This window comes from Cornus florida, unplaced genomic scaffold, assembly GCF_030987335.1.
Source record: "Cornus florida cultivar Cherokee Brave unplaced genomic scaffold, ASM3098733v1 CherokeeBrave_3.0.0_Hap2_Chr02, whole genome shotgun sequence".
NCBI classification, from domain to species: domain Eukaryota; kingdom Viridiplantae; phylum Streptophyta; class Magnoliopsida; order Cornales; family Cornaceae; genus Cornus; species Cornus florida.
The window spans coordinates 8,203,278-8,219,099 of record NW_026775572.1 but is presented as its reverse complement, the minus strand read 5'-3'; the positions used below and the strand labels follow the sequence as shown (position 1 = coordinate 8,219,099).

General features: G+C 34.2%; 2 protein-coding genes across 3 annotated transcripts; one reads left to right on the top strand and one right to left on the bottom strand.

The window, feature by feature from the left end:
• The first annotated feature begins 816 nt into the window (after positions 1–816).
• On the top strand, positions 817–3,856 carry LOC132293459 (L-ascorbate peroxidase, cytosolic). Of its 2 annotated transcripts, none has more exons than XM_059790954.1 (10): positions 817–1,118; positions 1,334–1,493; positions 1,800–1,974; positions 2,144–2,209; positions 2,656–2,704; positions 2,813–2,895; positions 3,012–3,091; positions 3,301–3,409; positions 3,514–3,572; positions 3,667–3,856. In XM_059790954.1, exons 2-10 carry the CDS (start codon positions 1,375–1,377, stop codon positions 3,683–3,685), a joined length of 759 nt encoding a protein of 252 aa, XP_059646937.1. In that variant the 5' UTR covers positions 817–1,118; positions 1,334–1,374; the 3' UTR covers positions 3,686–3,856. The 2 variants fall into 2 exon arrangements, with proteins under 2 accessions (XP_059646937.1, XP_059646936.1); XM_059790953.1 differs by having other exon boundaries at positions 819–1,118; positions 1,362–1,493.
• Positions 3,857–4,666: 810 nt separating this feature from the next.
• LOC132293457 (probable DNA helicase MCM8) lies at positions 4,667–14,138 on the bottom strand. Its single transcript, XM_059790950.1, has 18 exons — positions 13,876–14,138; positions 12,873–13,013; positions 12,535–12,652; positions 12,208–12,430; positions 11,938–12,101; positions 10,199–10,462; positions 9,763–9,858; positions 9,415–9,567; positions 8,631–8,701; positions 8,432–8,550; positions 7,746–7,875; positions 6,974–7,025; positions 6,729–6,885; positions 6,470–6,644; positions 5,995–6,165; positions 5,797–5,910; positions 5,023–5,095; positions 4,667–4,917 (listed from the first exon to the last, which is right to left on the bottom strand). The coding sequence occupies exons 1-17, from the start codon at positions 14,059–14,061 to the stop codon at positions 5,045–5,047; spliced, it is 2,385 nt and encodes a 794-aa protein (XP_059646933.1). The 5' UTR covers positions 14,062–14,138; the 3' UTR covers positions 4,667–4,917; positions 5,023–5,044.
• Between the last annotated feature and the right edge of the window lie 1,684 nt (positions 14,139–15,822).

Below are 15,822 nucleotides of genomic sequence, written 5' to 3'. Positions count from 1 at the left end.
AGAGTAAAGTTTAACTGAATTTTTTGGTCTAGAAATTTAAATGCTGAAAGTTCATGGGTGTGAAGATGAAGTACGTCTTATAGCCTTAATCGGCATTTGGTGGATAATAATCGTCTCCTCTTTGTTTTCCTGAATGATAATCGTCTTCTGTTTTGTTTAAGAGTAATGATTGGGAGTTCCATAGTTATCCATGATGAACAGCTTTGTTAATTTATGTAAGTGACATTCTCATGATGTAATGATAATATCAATTTCTGCTGTAATTAACATTCTCATGATGTAATGATAATATTAATTTCTGCTTACATAAAATTAATTAGATGTTTAATTGGCGAGCAATTAAGTTAGAGAGATGTCCGGTGAGACTGTGATGAGGACAAGGGCAAGGTTGGTGGTGTGTCCACCAATTGTGGCACAATAATTAAGGGTATTTAGGTTATTTAAAGTGAGCTAATATTTTGGATTAAAATATAATATTTTATTGAGGGACAAATTAAACATTTTAAATTAATTAAGGTCGGTTTGAAGTCCAATAAAATGGAATGCCATTGTCAAAAAGTGGCTATGTTTGTCTTTAATTCAAATTTGGGGGTATCATTGTAATTTATAAATTTACTATAGAGATTGATATGTGAATTCTTTATTTATTTATATATATATATATTTTAAAAGATTTCATGCAATTAACCCTTAACTGTATGTATTTATGTAAATATTTTATTTAAATATAGTAGAATTACTAAACCTTGTCCAATGGTCAGAATAAAAAATTATTAAAAAAAAAGAATTAGTAATTAACAAAAATAATAATAATGACAGAATGCCACGTCATCAGATTCTGACCGTGCTTTTTTTGTACGTGTCAACGTACCACAGGCCATCTCATTTCGCAGCATCACCTACCACAAAACAGACAAATCATGGATCTGAGCCGTTAAGCATATGGTTTTAATAACCATCCAACGATCCACGTCCCAAATTCTAACACTAGAACGTTCTCGTCCCTCCTACAAATTTGCTGTCCTGTCTGCACAAGAATATTGTAGCTCCTGACGTCGCACTTTCGAGTGATCCAATTCGCACAATCACATTTTATTCAGTCTCTGCATCATATATAGGTAGTCAATATATATATATATATATATATATATATATATATGTAGTCAATATATATATATATGTATGTATGTATGCATGTTATTCGTATATCAGTATATGTATAGTTATAAAATGTGTGTTCGATCATTTGTTTTCTGCATATCTTTTTAAATCTTTTTGATGCTTGATTAATTAGTCTGTAGTTGAATCCCATTTTTGATACACTTGCTTGTAGAGATTTTTGTTTTTTTTTTTTTTGGAAGATCGTCGCTATCTATGGGTAAGTCCTATCCACCTGTTAGCGAAGAGTACCAGAAGGCTATTGAGAAATGCAAAAGAAAGCTCAGAGGATTCATCGCCGAGAAGCACTGTGCTCCGTTGATGCTCCGATTGGCGTAATTTCTCTCTCTATATATATATATATTTACACACACTGTATACACACATATGCATATATTCACGCACACACTCACACTGTCTCTGTACTTGTACTAATTACTTGGTGGTGGTTTTTGGAAAGAACAATTAATTGATGATTAAGTTTCTACTACGATACTTTGATTTTGGATGCACTATATTTGATGATTGCTGCTTCATTGAGACTAAATACAGATGAATATCTCTTGATGATCGAAGGGATCGATCAACGGTTGCTTCTAGAGATGATGATGAGTTTAGGTCACATTGAATATTTGTTGCAGATGGCACTCTGCTGGGACTTTTGATGTGAATACGAAAACGGGAGGGCCGTTTGGGACGATGAAGCACCCTGAAGAGCTTGCTCATGAAGCAAACAATGGCCTTGATATTGCTGTCACGCTATTGGAGCCCATCAAGGCCCAGTTTCCAATCATTTCCTTCGGAGACTTCTATCAGGTATAAATCAATTTCATTCATTTTAGTTTTTCTCGTAGTCGTTCTCGTCTTGATTTGTCTGGTATTTTGTGCTCTGTTTTATTATTATTTACTTTTGTCAATTATTTATTTTTTAATTTCTAAAATCACTAATTGACTTCTTCTTCACCTGTGTATAATTGAATTGAAGTTGGCTGGTATAGTTGCTGTTGAAGTTACAGGAGGGCCTGAGATTCCTTTCCACCCTGGGAGGCAGGTTAGCAAAAGGCTAATTCTTCTTCCATTGCATTTTTATTAAATGAATTAATTTATTATTTTTCCTAAAAAAATAAAAATAAATAATGTGCTAGTGGTTTCGGGAACGGATCATCTCCAAGAAAACGGTCATTTGTAATGTGGCTTCAATTAATCCTAATGTGTATATAAGTACCCATTGGTAATACATAAAATTTTAAGTAATATGTGCATTTTCAAGTCTATTAAACTACTATAAAGCAAGTGAGATTGAGGAATTTGGGTTCATGGTGGTGGCCGGTTCACTAGGCAGCCTTGATCAGCTTGATATGAAGAATTGTTTTACCATTTCTTTTTTTATTTTTTATTTTTTAACATGTAAATATGATAGGAAGAATTATTGTTGTTCAGACATGGTCTTATAAGTAATGTCACAGTACTTGCTACTAAGGAACCTATTGGTTTCAGGACAAATCTGAACCACCTCCGGAAGGTCGCTTGCCTGATGCCACTAAAGGTTTTGTCATTTCTTTTTCCCTACAAACATTCAACTCACCGATAAAAGAAGTAGAATAATAAATCACGAATGAATGTTTCTTATATATTTGTTGTCACTTCGCTTCAGGCTCTAACCATCTAAGGGAAATCTTTGGCCACATGGGTCTCAGCGATAAAGATATCGTCGCTCTATCTGGTGGTCACACCCTGGTGAGTTGAGAAAATTTGATTTCCTTGCTTGTGCCCTTTTACAATTTTTTGCTTATTCTATTTACTACAAGTACAGAGATTCGGCATTTTTATCCTATGAATTACATCTTTAACAGGGAAGGTGCCATAAGGAGCGTTCTGGATTTGAGGGACCGTGGACCACCAATCCTCTCATTTTTGATAATTCGTATTTCAAGTAAATCCTGCTCATCTGTCTGCATATTTCTTACTTGTGATATATGGTGGCACTCTGTTCTGTTTAATTTTCACTGTTTGTAGAGGGGTTTTATAACTTTATTGTTGCTGGCATGCTGCCAAGTATTTTGTTTAACAAGTTTCCTTGAAGCAATTAAGAGACACCTGAAGAAACCAACACTTGTACATTTATTCCTATTTTTATAACAGGGAACTTCTTAGTGGGGAATGGGAGAAGAAAGGTCTAATTCAGCTGCCATCGGACAAAGCTCTTCTGGAGGATCCAGTCTTTCGGCCCCTTGTTGAGAAATATGCTGCAGTGAGTTCTTCGCACTGCGCTATCAACTTTTATATGTATCTAGGTACTAGGCTATTTATGCATTTTTATTGGTGCTGATTTGATTGAGAGATTCCTGATTTCAGGATGAGGATGCCTTCTTTGCTGATTATGCTGATGCTCATTTAAAGCTCTCGGAGCTAGGGTGAGTCAAATGGGACATTGTCTTTCAGTTTTTACTGTTGCCATTGCGTTGGACTGGACAATTGGAAATTGACTTCCATTTTGTTTGATTTTAGATTTGCGGATGCTGACTAAGGCTGCTCTGGGAAATGGTTGGCTAGTGGTGCTGTCTGGTTCCTGGTGATTTCTCATTGTCTTGTGTTGTATATGTTCTTTAAAGTCATCAGCACTATCATGATCATCCGGATAAAATATGCTAAAATTCTAAGTTATGAATAAAATTTTCTCTAATTTGCCACTATGCCATTTTTATTCTCGGTTTCTGATTCCATCGTCATGAGATGCTCTTGTAGAGATTCGTTAATTTTATTTCAGGTTGTGATTTGGCATAAATGACCTCTGTTTCCTTCCCATTATCTAGCCTTACGCAGACAGGAGCTTGCACTCGGTAAACAAGGATTCTTTCCCATCGACTGCACCTTTAAAGTATTGATTATGAGATACAAAGCAGCCAAACACCACGGGTGGTACAAATGATAGATCCCCAAGACTTATTATTGTTATTAATTTTTTTTCCGTATAAACCAAGATTAACTAAGTTAGGCTAGGTTAAGAAACAATGAAAGTGAAAGTTACATCGATAAATTCAACCGCAAATAACAATCAGAAGACGGACCATCTCAAAAAACATATCAGACCTTATTTAGCGACAATTTCATTGCTACCAAACATTTCATCACAATATTTACTGCAAAATTGGACTTTTCTTTGCAAATTTTTTCATAGCAAAAATTCAAATTTGTTGTAGTTGATTGGCTTTGCATCGGACCTTCTAGGACACAATTTCTTTTAAGCAACGTTTGATATAAAGATTATTTTGAGGCCGCCGAGTGTACGTAATAATGAAATTAAAGTGGAGCAATGCTTCAATCTAATGTGTGATAAGAGGACTATTAAACATGTCATAATTTATGATGGGGATTAAAAACCGTTAATAAAATAACTGCTTTTTAAATATGCATATGACGGTATGAGTGGTGAAATATATGAGAAGATATAGTAATCAAACATTCAAGAGAAGATGGAAGTGGTAGTATACAAATAAAACGAGAAAATGAACTAAAAAAGTATGGGAAAAGGAATTGAAGATATAGGTGCACCGGAGAAAAATTCTGTCTGTTGGTTTTTTTTTATCATAACAGTCTGAAACTTTTGTTACATCCAAACACAGTAATTAGGCAATTTCTAACAGTCCAGAATTAAAGAAAACATCTATATAAATTCTTTCTTATCACAAAGAACAATGAGGCATGGCGTACCACGTACACATTTCCATTCCACATGCCAGTGATCCCTATTCCAGGTGGCTGCGCATTCTTAAAATCATCAGTAGTTGAACTTCTGCATAACACTAAGAAAATTATCACATGGCACTGAAATAACGCAATTATAGTATAAATACAAAACTTGACCTGTTCTCTAGTGCCGAACAACTTAGCCCTTCGATCTTGATGATTGACTTCGCGAATAAGATGATGATAGCACCTGGATGAGAAGGATTTGAATTTCTCACTGAGAGTTTAAAGATCCAAATAACTTCTATTGTATCAATGATTCACCAAGATGCCAGATACAGTTTGATTTAAAGTGTCATGTTGTAATTGAATCCCATCATATGCATCCACCAGTAATGAACCTACGGTTTCTTTTTTGGAAATACCATTAATGAACCTACGTCGAGACTGTAATAGTTGAGAAATTACTGTAATGGTTGACACTGTAAAACCTATGAATGGGAAGTCTATAACTTACGAGGGTGATCAACTGTTTGAGTTATATTTGAAAGGAAAGATGTTTCTATCAACTGTGTGCACTATCTGGTGGGGCAGCAAGAACTGCAACTGTTTTGATGGATCCCAAATCTTGGGTTGGATTCTCAACTAGGTTTCACATTTTTTAAAATAACAAGAGGAAAAAGAAACAAGCAAAAACAAAAAACAGCCAAGTGCATTAAAAAATTTACAACTAAAATTATGACTAGAGCCTAAACATAGTTTCCTTTATAGCAAGACATGCTAAACAACTCTAGTCACTTTGACAAAAGAATGACGATTTTATTACTCTAGATTTAGTTAACTCTCATGGACAACTTTATTCGATTTTTTGGTTTTAGTAAAAAGTAATATTGTAATCAAGAACTCCTTAATTTAAGTATGTGGCAACCAGATGTTATAATGTCACAGTACCTGATATGTCTTTGGCCCCTTCTTTAGTAGATAACCAATACTGTTCAAATTATCCACAAATGTATCGATATCCGGAACTCTTAATCCAATCCTATCTGCTAGACTGTATATTTCCTGAGAAAATAATGGAAATCAAAGAATTAATTATGAAGAAGATGAAAAAATTCTCAGAAATAACGGAAAAGCAAGGCTGCATACTGATATTGAAAAGCAATCTTTTTGCTGCAACTCTGATTGTTTATTCAGGGCGCTTAAAAATCGTTTTGCTTCTTTCTGTTGACTCATACCCCCACTCCGACCGAAATCCACAAAACCATGCTCATCAACATACTTATCGTACAAGGATTCTTTCATTATCTCAACGACATCCTGCAAAATAGATGAAGTGAACAATAGATATCATACACTATGTTCCCTTATTGTGCTTTCACACTGTACAGCCTCTCTAGGCGTCACTTGGACTAAAATATTCCCTTTTTATAGCTTGGACTGAAATCAAGACAACATAAGAAGAGAACAGTGTATTAATTTCTAAGACAGATTCACTTGAGGCAATTTTGTTGTGCTTTTGGCTCAGATAGCCTACGTATTTATCATGGGAGTAAGAAGCAACTCAATCTTTTTGATTGGATTTCATAATTAATGTGCTACCCCCCCTGCAAAATGAACTCACCAACGCATCTTGTGCAGTTATTTCTTCTCTTAATTCCAGTCTAGCTCGAGCAGCCGCCAGCCTTACCAGGCTTTCTAATTGCCTTGCTGTTATTGGTGTACCATCAGCAGAAGTGTTATGATCTCTCAATTGTAAATAAAACTTCTGCAAGATTTCAGCTGCAGATTTTGACATCCTGATGGAGAGAGAGAGAGAGAGAGAGATAGTCATATCAAAGTTACCAACATAAATATTTTGCGCTTCAGAAACTGTAAATTACCTAGGAAAGATATAACTTCTTGCGTAAGCAATGTATTTACGAAGAAGTGGACCAGGCAATGGAACAAAATCGCTGTCCTTCTTTGGGTCAAGTCTCAATCTTGAAACTAAAGAACCACCTTTTGCGCTCATGTCTATGCCTCTAGCACTCAGAGATACTGCATTGTTGTGTAAAACAAAAAGTTTATCACGTTACAGAAAAAACCCCAAAGCAAAAAATTGGTTCACTACAAATAGAAACGCAACCTGTACATAGTTTTTTTGCAGCTGGTGACTGTTCTCCATGGCCAGCATGAAGCTGTAAAGAAATGCTCTATGTTAATCGTGTCCTCGAAACAAGCAGTATGGTCATCTATATACCAATGTCCTACGGACATGCATGGAAGAAAGTAAAAGCAAGAAGAAAAAATAAAGTTTCGCCGCTTAGGAAAATAAGCTACTAGTACTGGACAAGTGACCAGAATCACCTCAAGATATCGGTAACACAGAAGAAGCAGTAATGTAAGCTTGCTGGGTCCAACTGGTCGTTAAAATATGGAGACTTCCTATTGCTATGGTTCAAAGTTCTCCAATTTCTTAGAGAACTCCAAACTTGGACCCCCAACAATTCCCAAGTATATAACCAATAGAGCAATGATGCAAAAAGTGAAAAAGAATAGCCGAACGGAGAGATGAACCTCTCCATTCATCAGATAAGTGTTCAGATCTATTATGACATAGGTACAAGGCGCTCAACCTTTTTAATCTTAAAAAACCTTTTTGTAGTGGCCCAATTTGTTAACATACCACCGAGCCATTTTTTATTAACCTAATGAGAGGGTCATGGTGAAGAACTTCTGAGTCCAGAATTTGTTATTGTTGCTGTATCAGAGGCTTTCTGGTAACTGATAAAGCATGCAAATAGCCCATTCATGAAAATGATAACCATTTTGGTTTGTCACATCCATATACCTTAGGTTGTTCATAGCATGTTATTTACTCATGCTTTGATACAAAGTGGCCAAAGGAGATAACTTACTGACATAATGTGCTCTGACACTCGCTTATCCAGTAGTTCATCAGGTTTATCCAGTAATATGAAAACCAAATCAAATCGTGAGAGTAGAGCGGCACTCATTTTCAAATTTTCATTCACAGTTTTTGCCCGGCTGCAGTTCAAATTCATGTGATGATTAAGTAAGGAAATATATTGACATAACATATACAGGAAATTTTACCAGGCTTCCATGATTTGAAATCCGGAAATCATAAAAGTTAAATATGGTTCCCAAACTGAGATAATTCGGAAAATTATCTTTCTTAAAAAAATCATGATAATGAAGTAACAAAGAAAATTTTCACTGTTGAGTTTTTCCTTTTTCTTTTGAGAACTATATGTGAAAAGCTATAGTGCAAACAAGTAAATAAATAAATAATCCACAAACTATCATAATAAGTTTATACTACGACTCTACAGGACAATTACTGAATAACTTCAAGTCGAGTGTCACTTCAAATATAGGTTGTATTACTAGTTATGATGCTCAATAGTTAATTCAAAAACTTAAATACATATATATATATCCAAACAACTCAGGGTTGGCTTGATTTTAACATTACGGTTCTTCAAGAAAATCAATTTATAATATGTCGATGATCAGTACCACAGTTGTCCACGTAGAATAGAATTACTGACAAATTAAATCGAAATACTAAATGCAGTACTTGTAATGACCGCCAACAGGGTTTGCTGCTGCTAAAACAGTTGTTCTTGCTGATAAACTTGCAACGAGTCCAGCCTTTGCAATGGAAACGCATTGTTGCTCCATAGCTTCTAGTAGAGCCTGGGTGATCCCAAAATTAGTAGAACTTAGTGCTGATACTTAAAATGCAACAATACACGTCTGAATCAGTCTGGACAAACCTGGTGCTCTGCAGACATTTTATCAAACTCATCGATACAGCATAGTCCGCGGTCTGCTAGTACCATGGCCCCTGTAGGGAATAATAATATACACTTAAAAGAATTAATATCCAATTTTTTCATGCCTGTGCAAAGAGCATACACAAACTTTACAATCTGTATGTCATTTCTGCCCAGTTCTTTATGCTTCCGAAACAGTGCAGTCCTCAAGGGTCAACTTGGAAAAGATTCCTCCATAAATGCAACTCCTAGATCACTGCTTAACTTTAATAGCTTAATAATGTTTATTGGATTAAAAAGAGAAAGAGAGCTGAAAAGAGGATTGTGTCATTCATTTCTTTCTTAACCCATCACATGGAAATTCTGTAATACTACACCATATTTTGAAAAAAGTTTGCTGGTGCTGGAAAAGTTATTTCTTGATTTCTCATTTCTCATTCAATCATACAAATTCTATAGCCATAATAACAGAATTCACATACGAAAAGAAGAAAGATCAGAGAGTTCCCAGTATTATTAGGTTAAATAGCAAGATGTTGATTTACTATAAAACGTGAAAAATAAATTTGTTGTTGCACTATTACCATTTCTTACTTTATTGTTTTGATTATCATTTTTTTTTTTTTTTTTTCGAAATTTGTTCATGAAGTATCTCCAATTACATTATCACTTGAATGATAAGTAAACCAATTTTTTTCATACAAAATGAAAATGTTAGTTGATCAATAAAATATCAATAACAACATCACTTAAGCACAAAAGAAAAGAGAAGGGGAAAAAATACCAGCCTCAAAAGCATAGTCACTTGTCATAGGATCCTTCACCACAGCAACTGTGAGGCCAGCATTAGTGGTGGCATTACCACAAACGTAAATACCACGTGGAGAAACGGCAGCTGCTGCTTGCAGTAGTTGGCTCTTGCCAAGTCCAGGATCACCTGGTAATATGATATTTAGCATTTAAGAGTCCTCTGTCTAGTACAAGATTGTTAAATAACTGTTGTAAGCTTAACTTTGAATGAATGAAAAGAACTTGGATATAAAATAAACTTTTTCACCCTCAATGGCATATATAGTAAAACAGCCATCAGGTTTTAGTTGCAATCAAGGCACAGGAGAAGAAACAGGTGTACCAACAATTATGACATGGATGTCTCCTCTAACAGGGACCTTGTTCTGGTCCATTGAATGCTTTCTTACACCTCCAAATAGTGCTAAAGTAATCCCCGCTGTCAATAAAACAGTAAACTAGCATCAATCACCATCTACTATCAATTTAGCTAACAAGGTAACCAAGGGCCACAAATCAGTGACTTATTTACCATACTTCAGTCATTATGTTAACTAGTATTATGTGGTGACAAGATTAAAACTTTTTAGGGGAAGCATGACAATATTGAATTACATGATAGACTACAGTAAAATGTAATGCTTGCATAGTGGTGCAAACATGGTACTTGAAAAGGTGTGGTGGAGTTAGGGGGATTAATTTTTATTGATTGACCCAGAAGGAAGATTTACAGGGGGAAAAAAGTGAATATTGTCACGAAATAAATAGTTTTTATGTACCTTTAACAAGCTCATGTCCGTAGATGGAGGGGCATATAGATTGAAGTATTTGACGAAAGATATCCGAACCATTTTCCTCTGAGAATTTTACAATAAATTCTAGATCCCTTGGAGAAAACGAGAATAAATCAAAAAGCTCTGTAACTCTGGCATCAGTGTTAGTATCTTGCAAATCTTCAGGCATAGGTTGTGACTTGGAATTTTTTATTGAAACTACTTCTAGATACAAATAGTATAATCCTTGATTCTTGCCTTTTGATTTCCCTGAAATTTTCAAAATTCACTTGAAGTTACGTCTGATGTATATAAGATGTGGTTTAAAGCTGCAAACTTAAAAAAAATATATTATGATCCATCTTGGAGGAAGTATTTAGAATGATATCCAATACATATTATGGTACAATTATTAAAAACCTAATGTATGCATTTAGATTACAATGTCAAGGGCCATCTTTCGAGTGAGATAAGAAAGGCACGACTCACTATGCTCTCTGTGAGTGTAAAAATTTTAATCACACAATAATTACGTGCAGTTAAAAAGACAGAAACCTCCAGTCACAAACAATAAGGCACTAAAATGGTCTTGTAATAATAAGAGGAAAATAGACGGGATCTTTACATAATTAAAAAAAATACAGAACTCAATAAGTTGCATAAGATACTTACCAAAGAACAAATAAGTTGCGTAAGATGCTAACATACACATTTAAAATCTATGGCATCGGTGAGATATCACATTTATCATATTATGCATCATATATTCATTATTTCATATAAAATGCCTGAGATGCTTCTTTTCATCAAGGAATCCTAATTGTGAGATTGAAATTAATTAATATTTGTCTGGTAACCCATGACCAATTTGTGAAGAACATAGAGAATGAAAGAAACCCAAATTTTGTTGAGCTGCAAAATGGATTAATAATGTTATTTATCAAGAAAAAAATGGATTATGTTAATGATATTAGGCTTTATCCATTTTTAGCCAATGATATACTGGAATTTGCTTCTCAAACAATTCGCAATGACATGGTGGTGCCTGTACAACTGCATAAACTTCAGTATCATATATTTCATGAAACCCATAAGAGGAGGGAGGGAGGGGGGAGAACCATGCCATTGTTTGCCACCATTGATTTCTCTAAAAGCCCTTTCAAACTTGTGCTGACTAAAATGTTCAACTCCCCAAAGTCATTGAAGAGAATAACAAATAGGGTTATAATGATCTTGACCATTAAATTCTACTATGTCATGAAAAATTAAAACGAGAAAATGTGAAAACATATAATATCTTCACCAATCACGGGAACATTCAGAACATCTTATTCCCTCGTGTGCATAAAGGACTATATGTATTTTTAAACATATTGAATACCATTGCAGCAGATATGATGCCTGTACGGTCTGTACCTGATATTACAAACAGCAGAATACAAGAAAATGGTACAGACCAGTATGCTAGCAAAATGGTCTATGTTTTAGTTTTTTCCATTTCTAAGAGAAACATTCTCCTTGCCATACGTTAGCCACTACACCATTGTGTCATCAACACCCTGAGGGCCTGGAGACATGTAATATAATGTTGATTATATTCTTTCCTTAAGGCATGGAAATGAGATTATTTAGAGCACAAAGTGTAGAAATCAATTATGCAAGAAAAATAACACATGTGATGATCAAGTGAACGATACAAGATTGTCAATTGACATGACCAGGTCAAAGAGACAGTTTTGTTGTACCTCCTCCAATATCCATATAATTGTTAATCACTCTTATAATACCAGTAACTGTCACCATGTCCCCAGGGATACATGCATCCACGAGATCTTCTGCCAGTTCACACTCTAATGTACGAGGGACCCGACCATCTTCATGATGTTCAGACTTCAGCAGCTCCTGAAGTCTATAAAAGTATATTACAGTATACACAATTTTTCTTTTTGCTAAAACTACAGAAAACTAAGGGAAGAAAGAAATGCCGACGTCAAAGATGGCAACAAGGTGATCACCTTATTTTCTGAAAGTCTATGAGGCGAGCACTAGATCTAATCGGATTAAAAGTTCTGTTCTTGCAGCCATGCATAATGCAAGTTGGTGGTGGTGAAAATTTTCCGTCAGGAAAGTTACGTGTAATACTGGTTCCACACTTCGGACAAGCAAAATCCATTTGTACTACTAGAGGCCTGACAGTGCTAACTTTTACCACAGTACCACGCACGGATACAAGCCTATCTGTAATATCACTAAATAATATCGGTCATTTCTGCTAGCATCAATTAGTTTAGATTGATACTAATAGAAAAAAGAGGTGTAAGTGAACTTGAATTTAAAGTTACCAATATAAGCCACTTTTAGGTTCTTCAAAGCAATCATAGATTCAGGGTAGTTGTGCAGACGTATATTTATCTTCGAAGCATCCTCTAACCTGTTGTTATCCCATATGGTAAACAGAATCTGGTTCCAGTGCACATTTATCAATAACCAAGGCAAGAATTAAGTGCATTAATTAGGTGAAATATCAATTAAAGTGCACCAAGGGCTTAGCCCAAGTGGTTTCACCTCCTCCTTCCACATTGAAGATTGAGGGTTCAAGCCCCCAATGGGACAAACAGGTGCATGTGTGATTTACATACCAACTAAAAATAATCAATTAAAGCACGTGTATTTAGAGTACCTTGTGAATTGCAGCACCCATGCATAACAGAGCTACTTTAGGTTTTTCCTCTAAAGTTGCATAAAATTTTTCAAGTTTGCACATCTTTCGGAACTGTTGGAAATCAAGCGGCAGAATGAATAGTCCATCATCATCCTTCACCTGTTCATGTAATTTAACAATCAATTTTTTTCCTATCATCAAGGAAATTTCTGAAATGATAACTAGAATTTACTCTGAAATGCTACATATGAATCTTTAATAAAGGGTAAATCATGGGAGAAGGGAAAACATAACATTAACAATGGGATGATAACTGCAAATAATATAATTCTAGCTTTGGGGGCAGTCCTTCAGATTAAACCAGTAACTTTCCTTAAAGCCCTTCGGCTTGTGTGTATACCACATTCTACAATCAAATTTAACAATATTGCAGGTCTTATCTTACTTTGTGAAAAATCATTCAGAAAACACAAATGTGTTTGTGTGCGCGAATATAGTGTGTGATCAAATTAATTGAATTCAAATTCTCATTTCTATGATTTTATTGCTTAATCCGCATATATGCAAGGGGGGGAATCAATTAGAGAACGTAAGGTAAGTACATACTTAAACACAAACATGAATACCACACAAGTACAAGTGTTTGATCAAATTGAACAAGTTTCGCTGAGCCTCCAGCACCACAACTGACTCAGTTTGATTAAATCTTCAAATGTACAAAGATTATTGCCCATTTATTCTCAAAATCACTACTATTATATTTCTGCACATAAAAATTCAAATACCTCAAAATTCATTCAAACGCATCAAACACAGTGTCAACACTATGTTCGTTTAAATCAAATTGACATAATCAATCACTACTATTATATTCTGCACATAAAATTTGAAATACCTCAAAATCCATTCAAACACATCAAACACTGTATCAACACTGTGTCCGTTTAAATCAAATTGACATCACATATATGCAATCATATAACGATATGGGTATAAAAAACATATAGAGAGAGAAATAGACCTGCGATGCTATACATTGTCCAGCTTCAGTAGAAAAGAAGGCGACTAGGTCAGATGTGAGCTTGAGCTTCCACTTGGATTCATCAGAAAATAAATCGATTTCGGGAAAGTATGTGGCCATAATGTCTGTGATGTCGCTTTTGTCCATCGATTTCGTGTTCATGCTCTCTGATTGAGTTCCGTACATTTCGATAACGAGCCTCGTCGAATCGCCCCTGAAATTCTATTCTGTTCTCTTGTTTTTGGCGGGAGATTTGTGAAAGTACTAGGGGATTGGGCAGGCAAGAAGCTGGTGATAAACGCCCCCTCTAGGTGTATTCTAGAAGGCGGACGTCGTTGTTTGCTAACATGCGCATCCTCCAGCCAAGTGGACACATGCAGTCCCACCATCTTACATGTACCAAAAATTACCGAAATTTTTTTCTTACGGTGACCCTCATTTATTACGGTTAGGAAGGATTTTTTATTTTTTATGGGTTTGTTGGCACCCTTTCTGTTTTGTGTTTTTATTTTCATTCGAAATAAAAACAGTTTTTCATGTTTTTTTTCTTTCGTGTACAGTGTGTTCAATAGTTTTGTGTTTTTATTTTCATTCGAAATAAAATAAAATTTTGTGTAGGGTGTGTTTAGTAGTAGTGATTAGAAGTATAAAATTTTTATTGTAATATTTTTTAAAGCAAATAAATTGAAAATATGTTTAATAAATTGTAATATTGAAAAACAAAATGGTTTGTTAAAAAGGGTCACCTATAGTTTTTTTTTATTTTACTATCCATCATACAGTTTTTTTTGGAACATACCCAAACATTAAAGTCCATTTCACATGGACATGTTTTAAGCATTATGTTTTTTATCAATACGAAAACAATTATTTTGTTGTAAGAGTGTTTTGAGTGAAAATCAGAACCTAACGAAAATTTATTTTTAAAAATTCCAAATTTGCTTTAATTCCTCCATGTCAAAACACACAATAATCACCAAGTTAATGGTATGGGTTTGAGTCAAAAAAATTTGATATGTTATGAATTATTCCAAACCAATATCAGTAGTCCCTACCAAATTTGAAGACCAATATAAAAAATAAATAAATAATAGCATAACACATTTCAAACATGCCTTAAGAAACATCAATTTAGTATTTTTCAATTTGGGCCTCTTTTTGCAACATACCATTCAAATAGTAACAAAAATTACCAAACATATTTAAATGTTTTGTTTTACAATAGTATATCACTTGCAATAAAAAATAGTAAAATACGAAATAAAAACGCTTGTCAACCGAGTCTAAAATAATGTATTTTGAAAAGATGATATTAATGTTATTTGTTCCTCATTCGACCTATATTTTATCACGTGCACTATTAAACTAATATTGCAACACATTTTATCACCTTGTAACATACTACGTGGCATGGCAAATCCAACAATCATGTAGCTACGATTCAACTCTCATATGCTACATATTTACATTGAAGATGAAACTGGTATGCAACATATTATATTGTGTTGCAATACTTTAGCACCATTAAATCAATAATTTAGCACATTTATATAATATCTCTGTCCAAAATAAAATTGTCCTTTTTTGAGCATTTAATTTTAAGAATGTAATTTTTAATATTTTTTAATTTTTAATTTTTAATATTTTTTTAAGAATGTAATTTTTAATATTTTTTTAATAACCTGATAAAAAATGAATTTTCAAATATACACTTCTAGATGGGTCACATACTTTTATAACTGGGAAACAAAGAGGTAAATTAATGATCTTAAAAAAATACTGTAATACATTAGATTTTGAATTAGGACAATTATTTTAGAACAACTAAAAATAGAAACGTAAACGTTATTTTTGGGATAGAAGGAGTGATTATTGCATTGACATTTTAAATTTTTTGTGTTTATGTTTATTTGGGATTGCTGTTGGAATAAATAAAATAAAAAAACA

Excerpts from the sequence above, each read along its gene's own strand:
- LOC132293459 (XM_059790954.1), top strand. The coding sequence starts at position 1,375 with ATGGGTAAGTCCTATCCACCTGTTAGCGAAGAGTACCAGAAGGCTATT. Across the intron at positions 1,975-2,143 it reads CCTTCGGAGACTTCTATCAG|TTGGCTGGTATAGTTGCTGT; the intron begins GTATAAATCAAT and ends ATTGAATTGAAG. Across the intron at positions 2,896-3,011 it reads TATCTGGTGGTCACACCCTG|GGAAGGTGCCATAAGGAGCG; the intron begins GTGAGTTGAGAA and ends CATCTTTAACAG.
- LOC132293457 (XM_059790950.1), bottom strand. The coding sequence starts at position 14,061 with ATGTACGGAACTCAATCAGAGAGCATGAACACGAAATCGATGGACAAA. Across the intron at positions 7,026-7,745 it reads TGTCAGAGCACATTATGTCA|CTTCATGCTGGCCATGGAGA; the intron begins GTAAGTTATCTC and ends ATTTCTTTACAG. Across the intron at positions 5,096-5,796 it reads AGGGGCCAAAGACATATCAG|GTGCTATCATCATCTTATTC; the intron begins GTACTGTGACAT and ends CTTCTCATCCAG.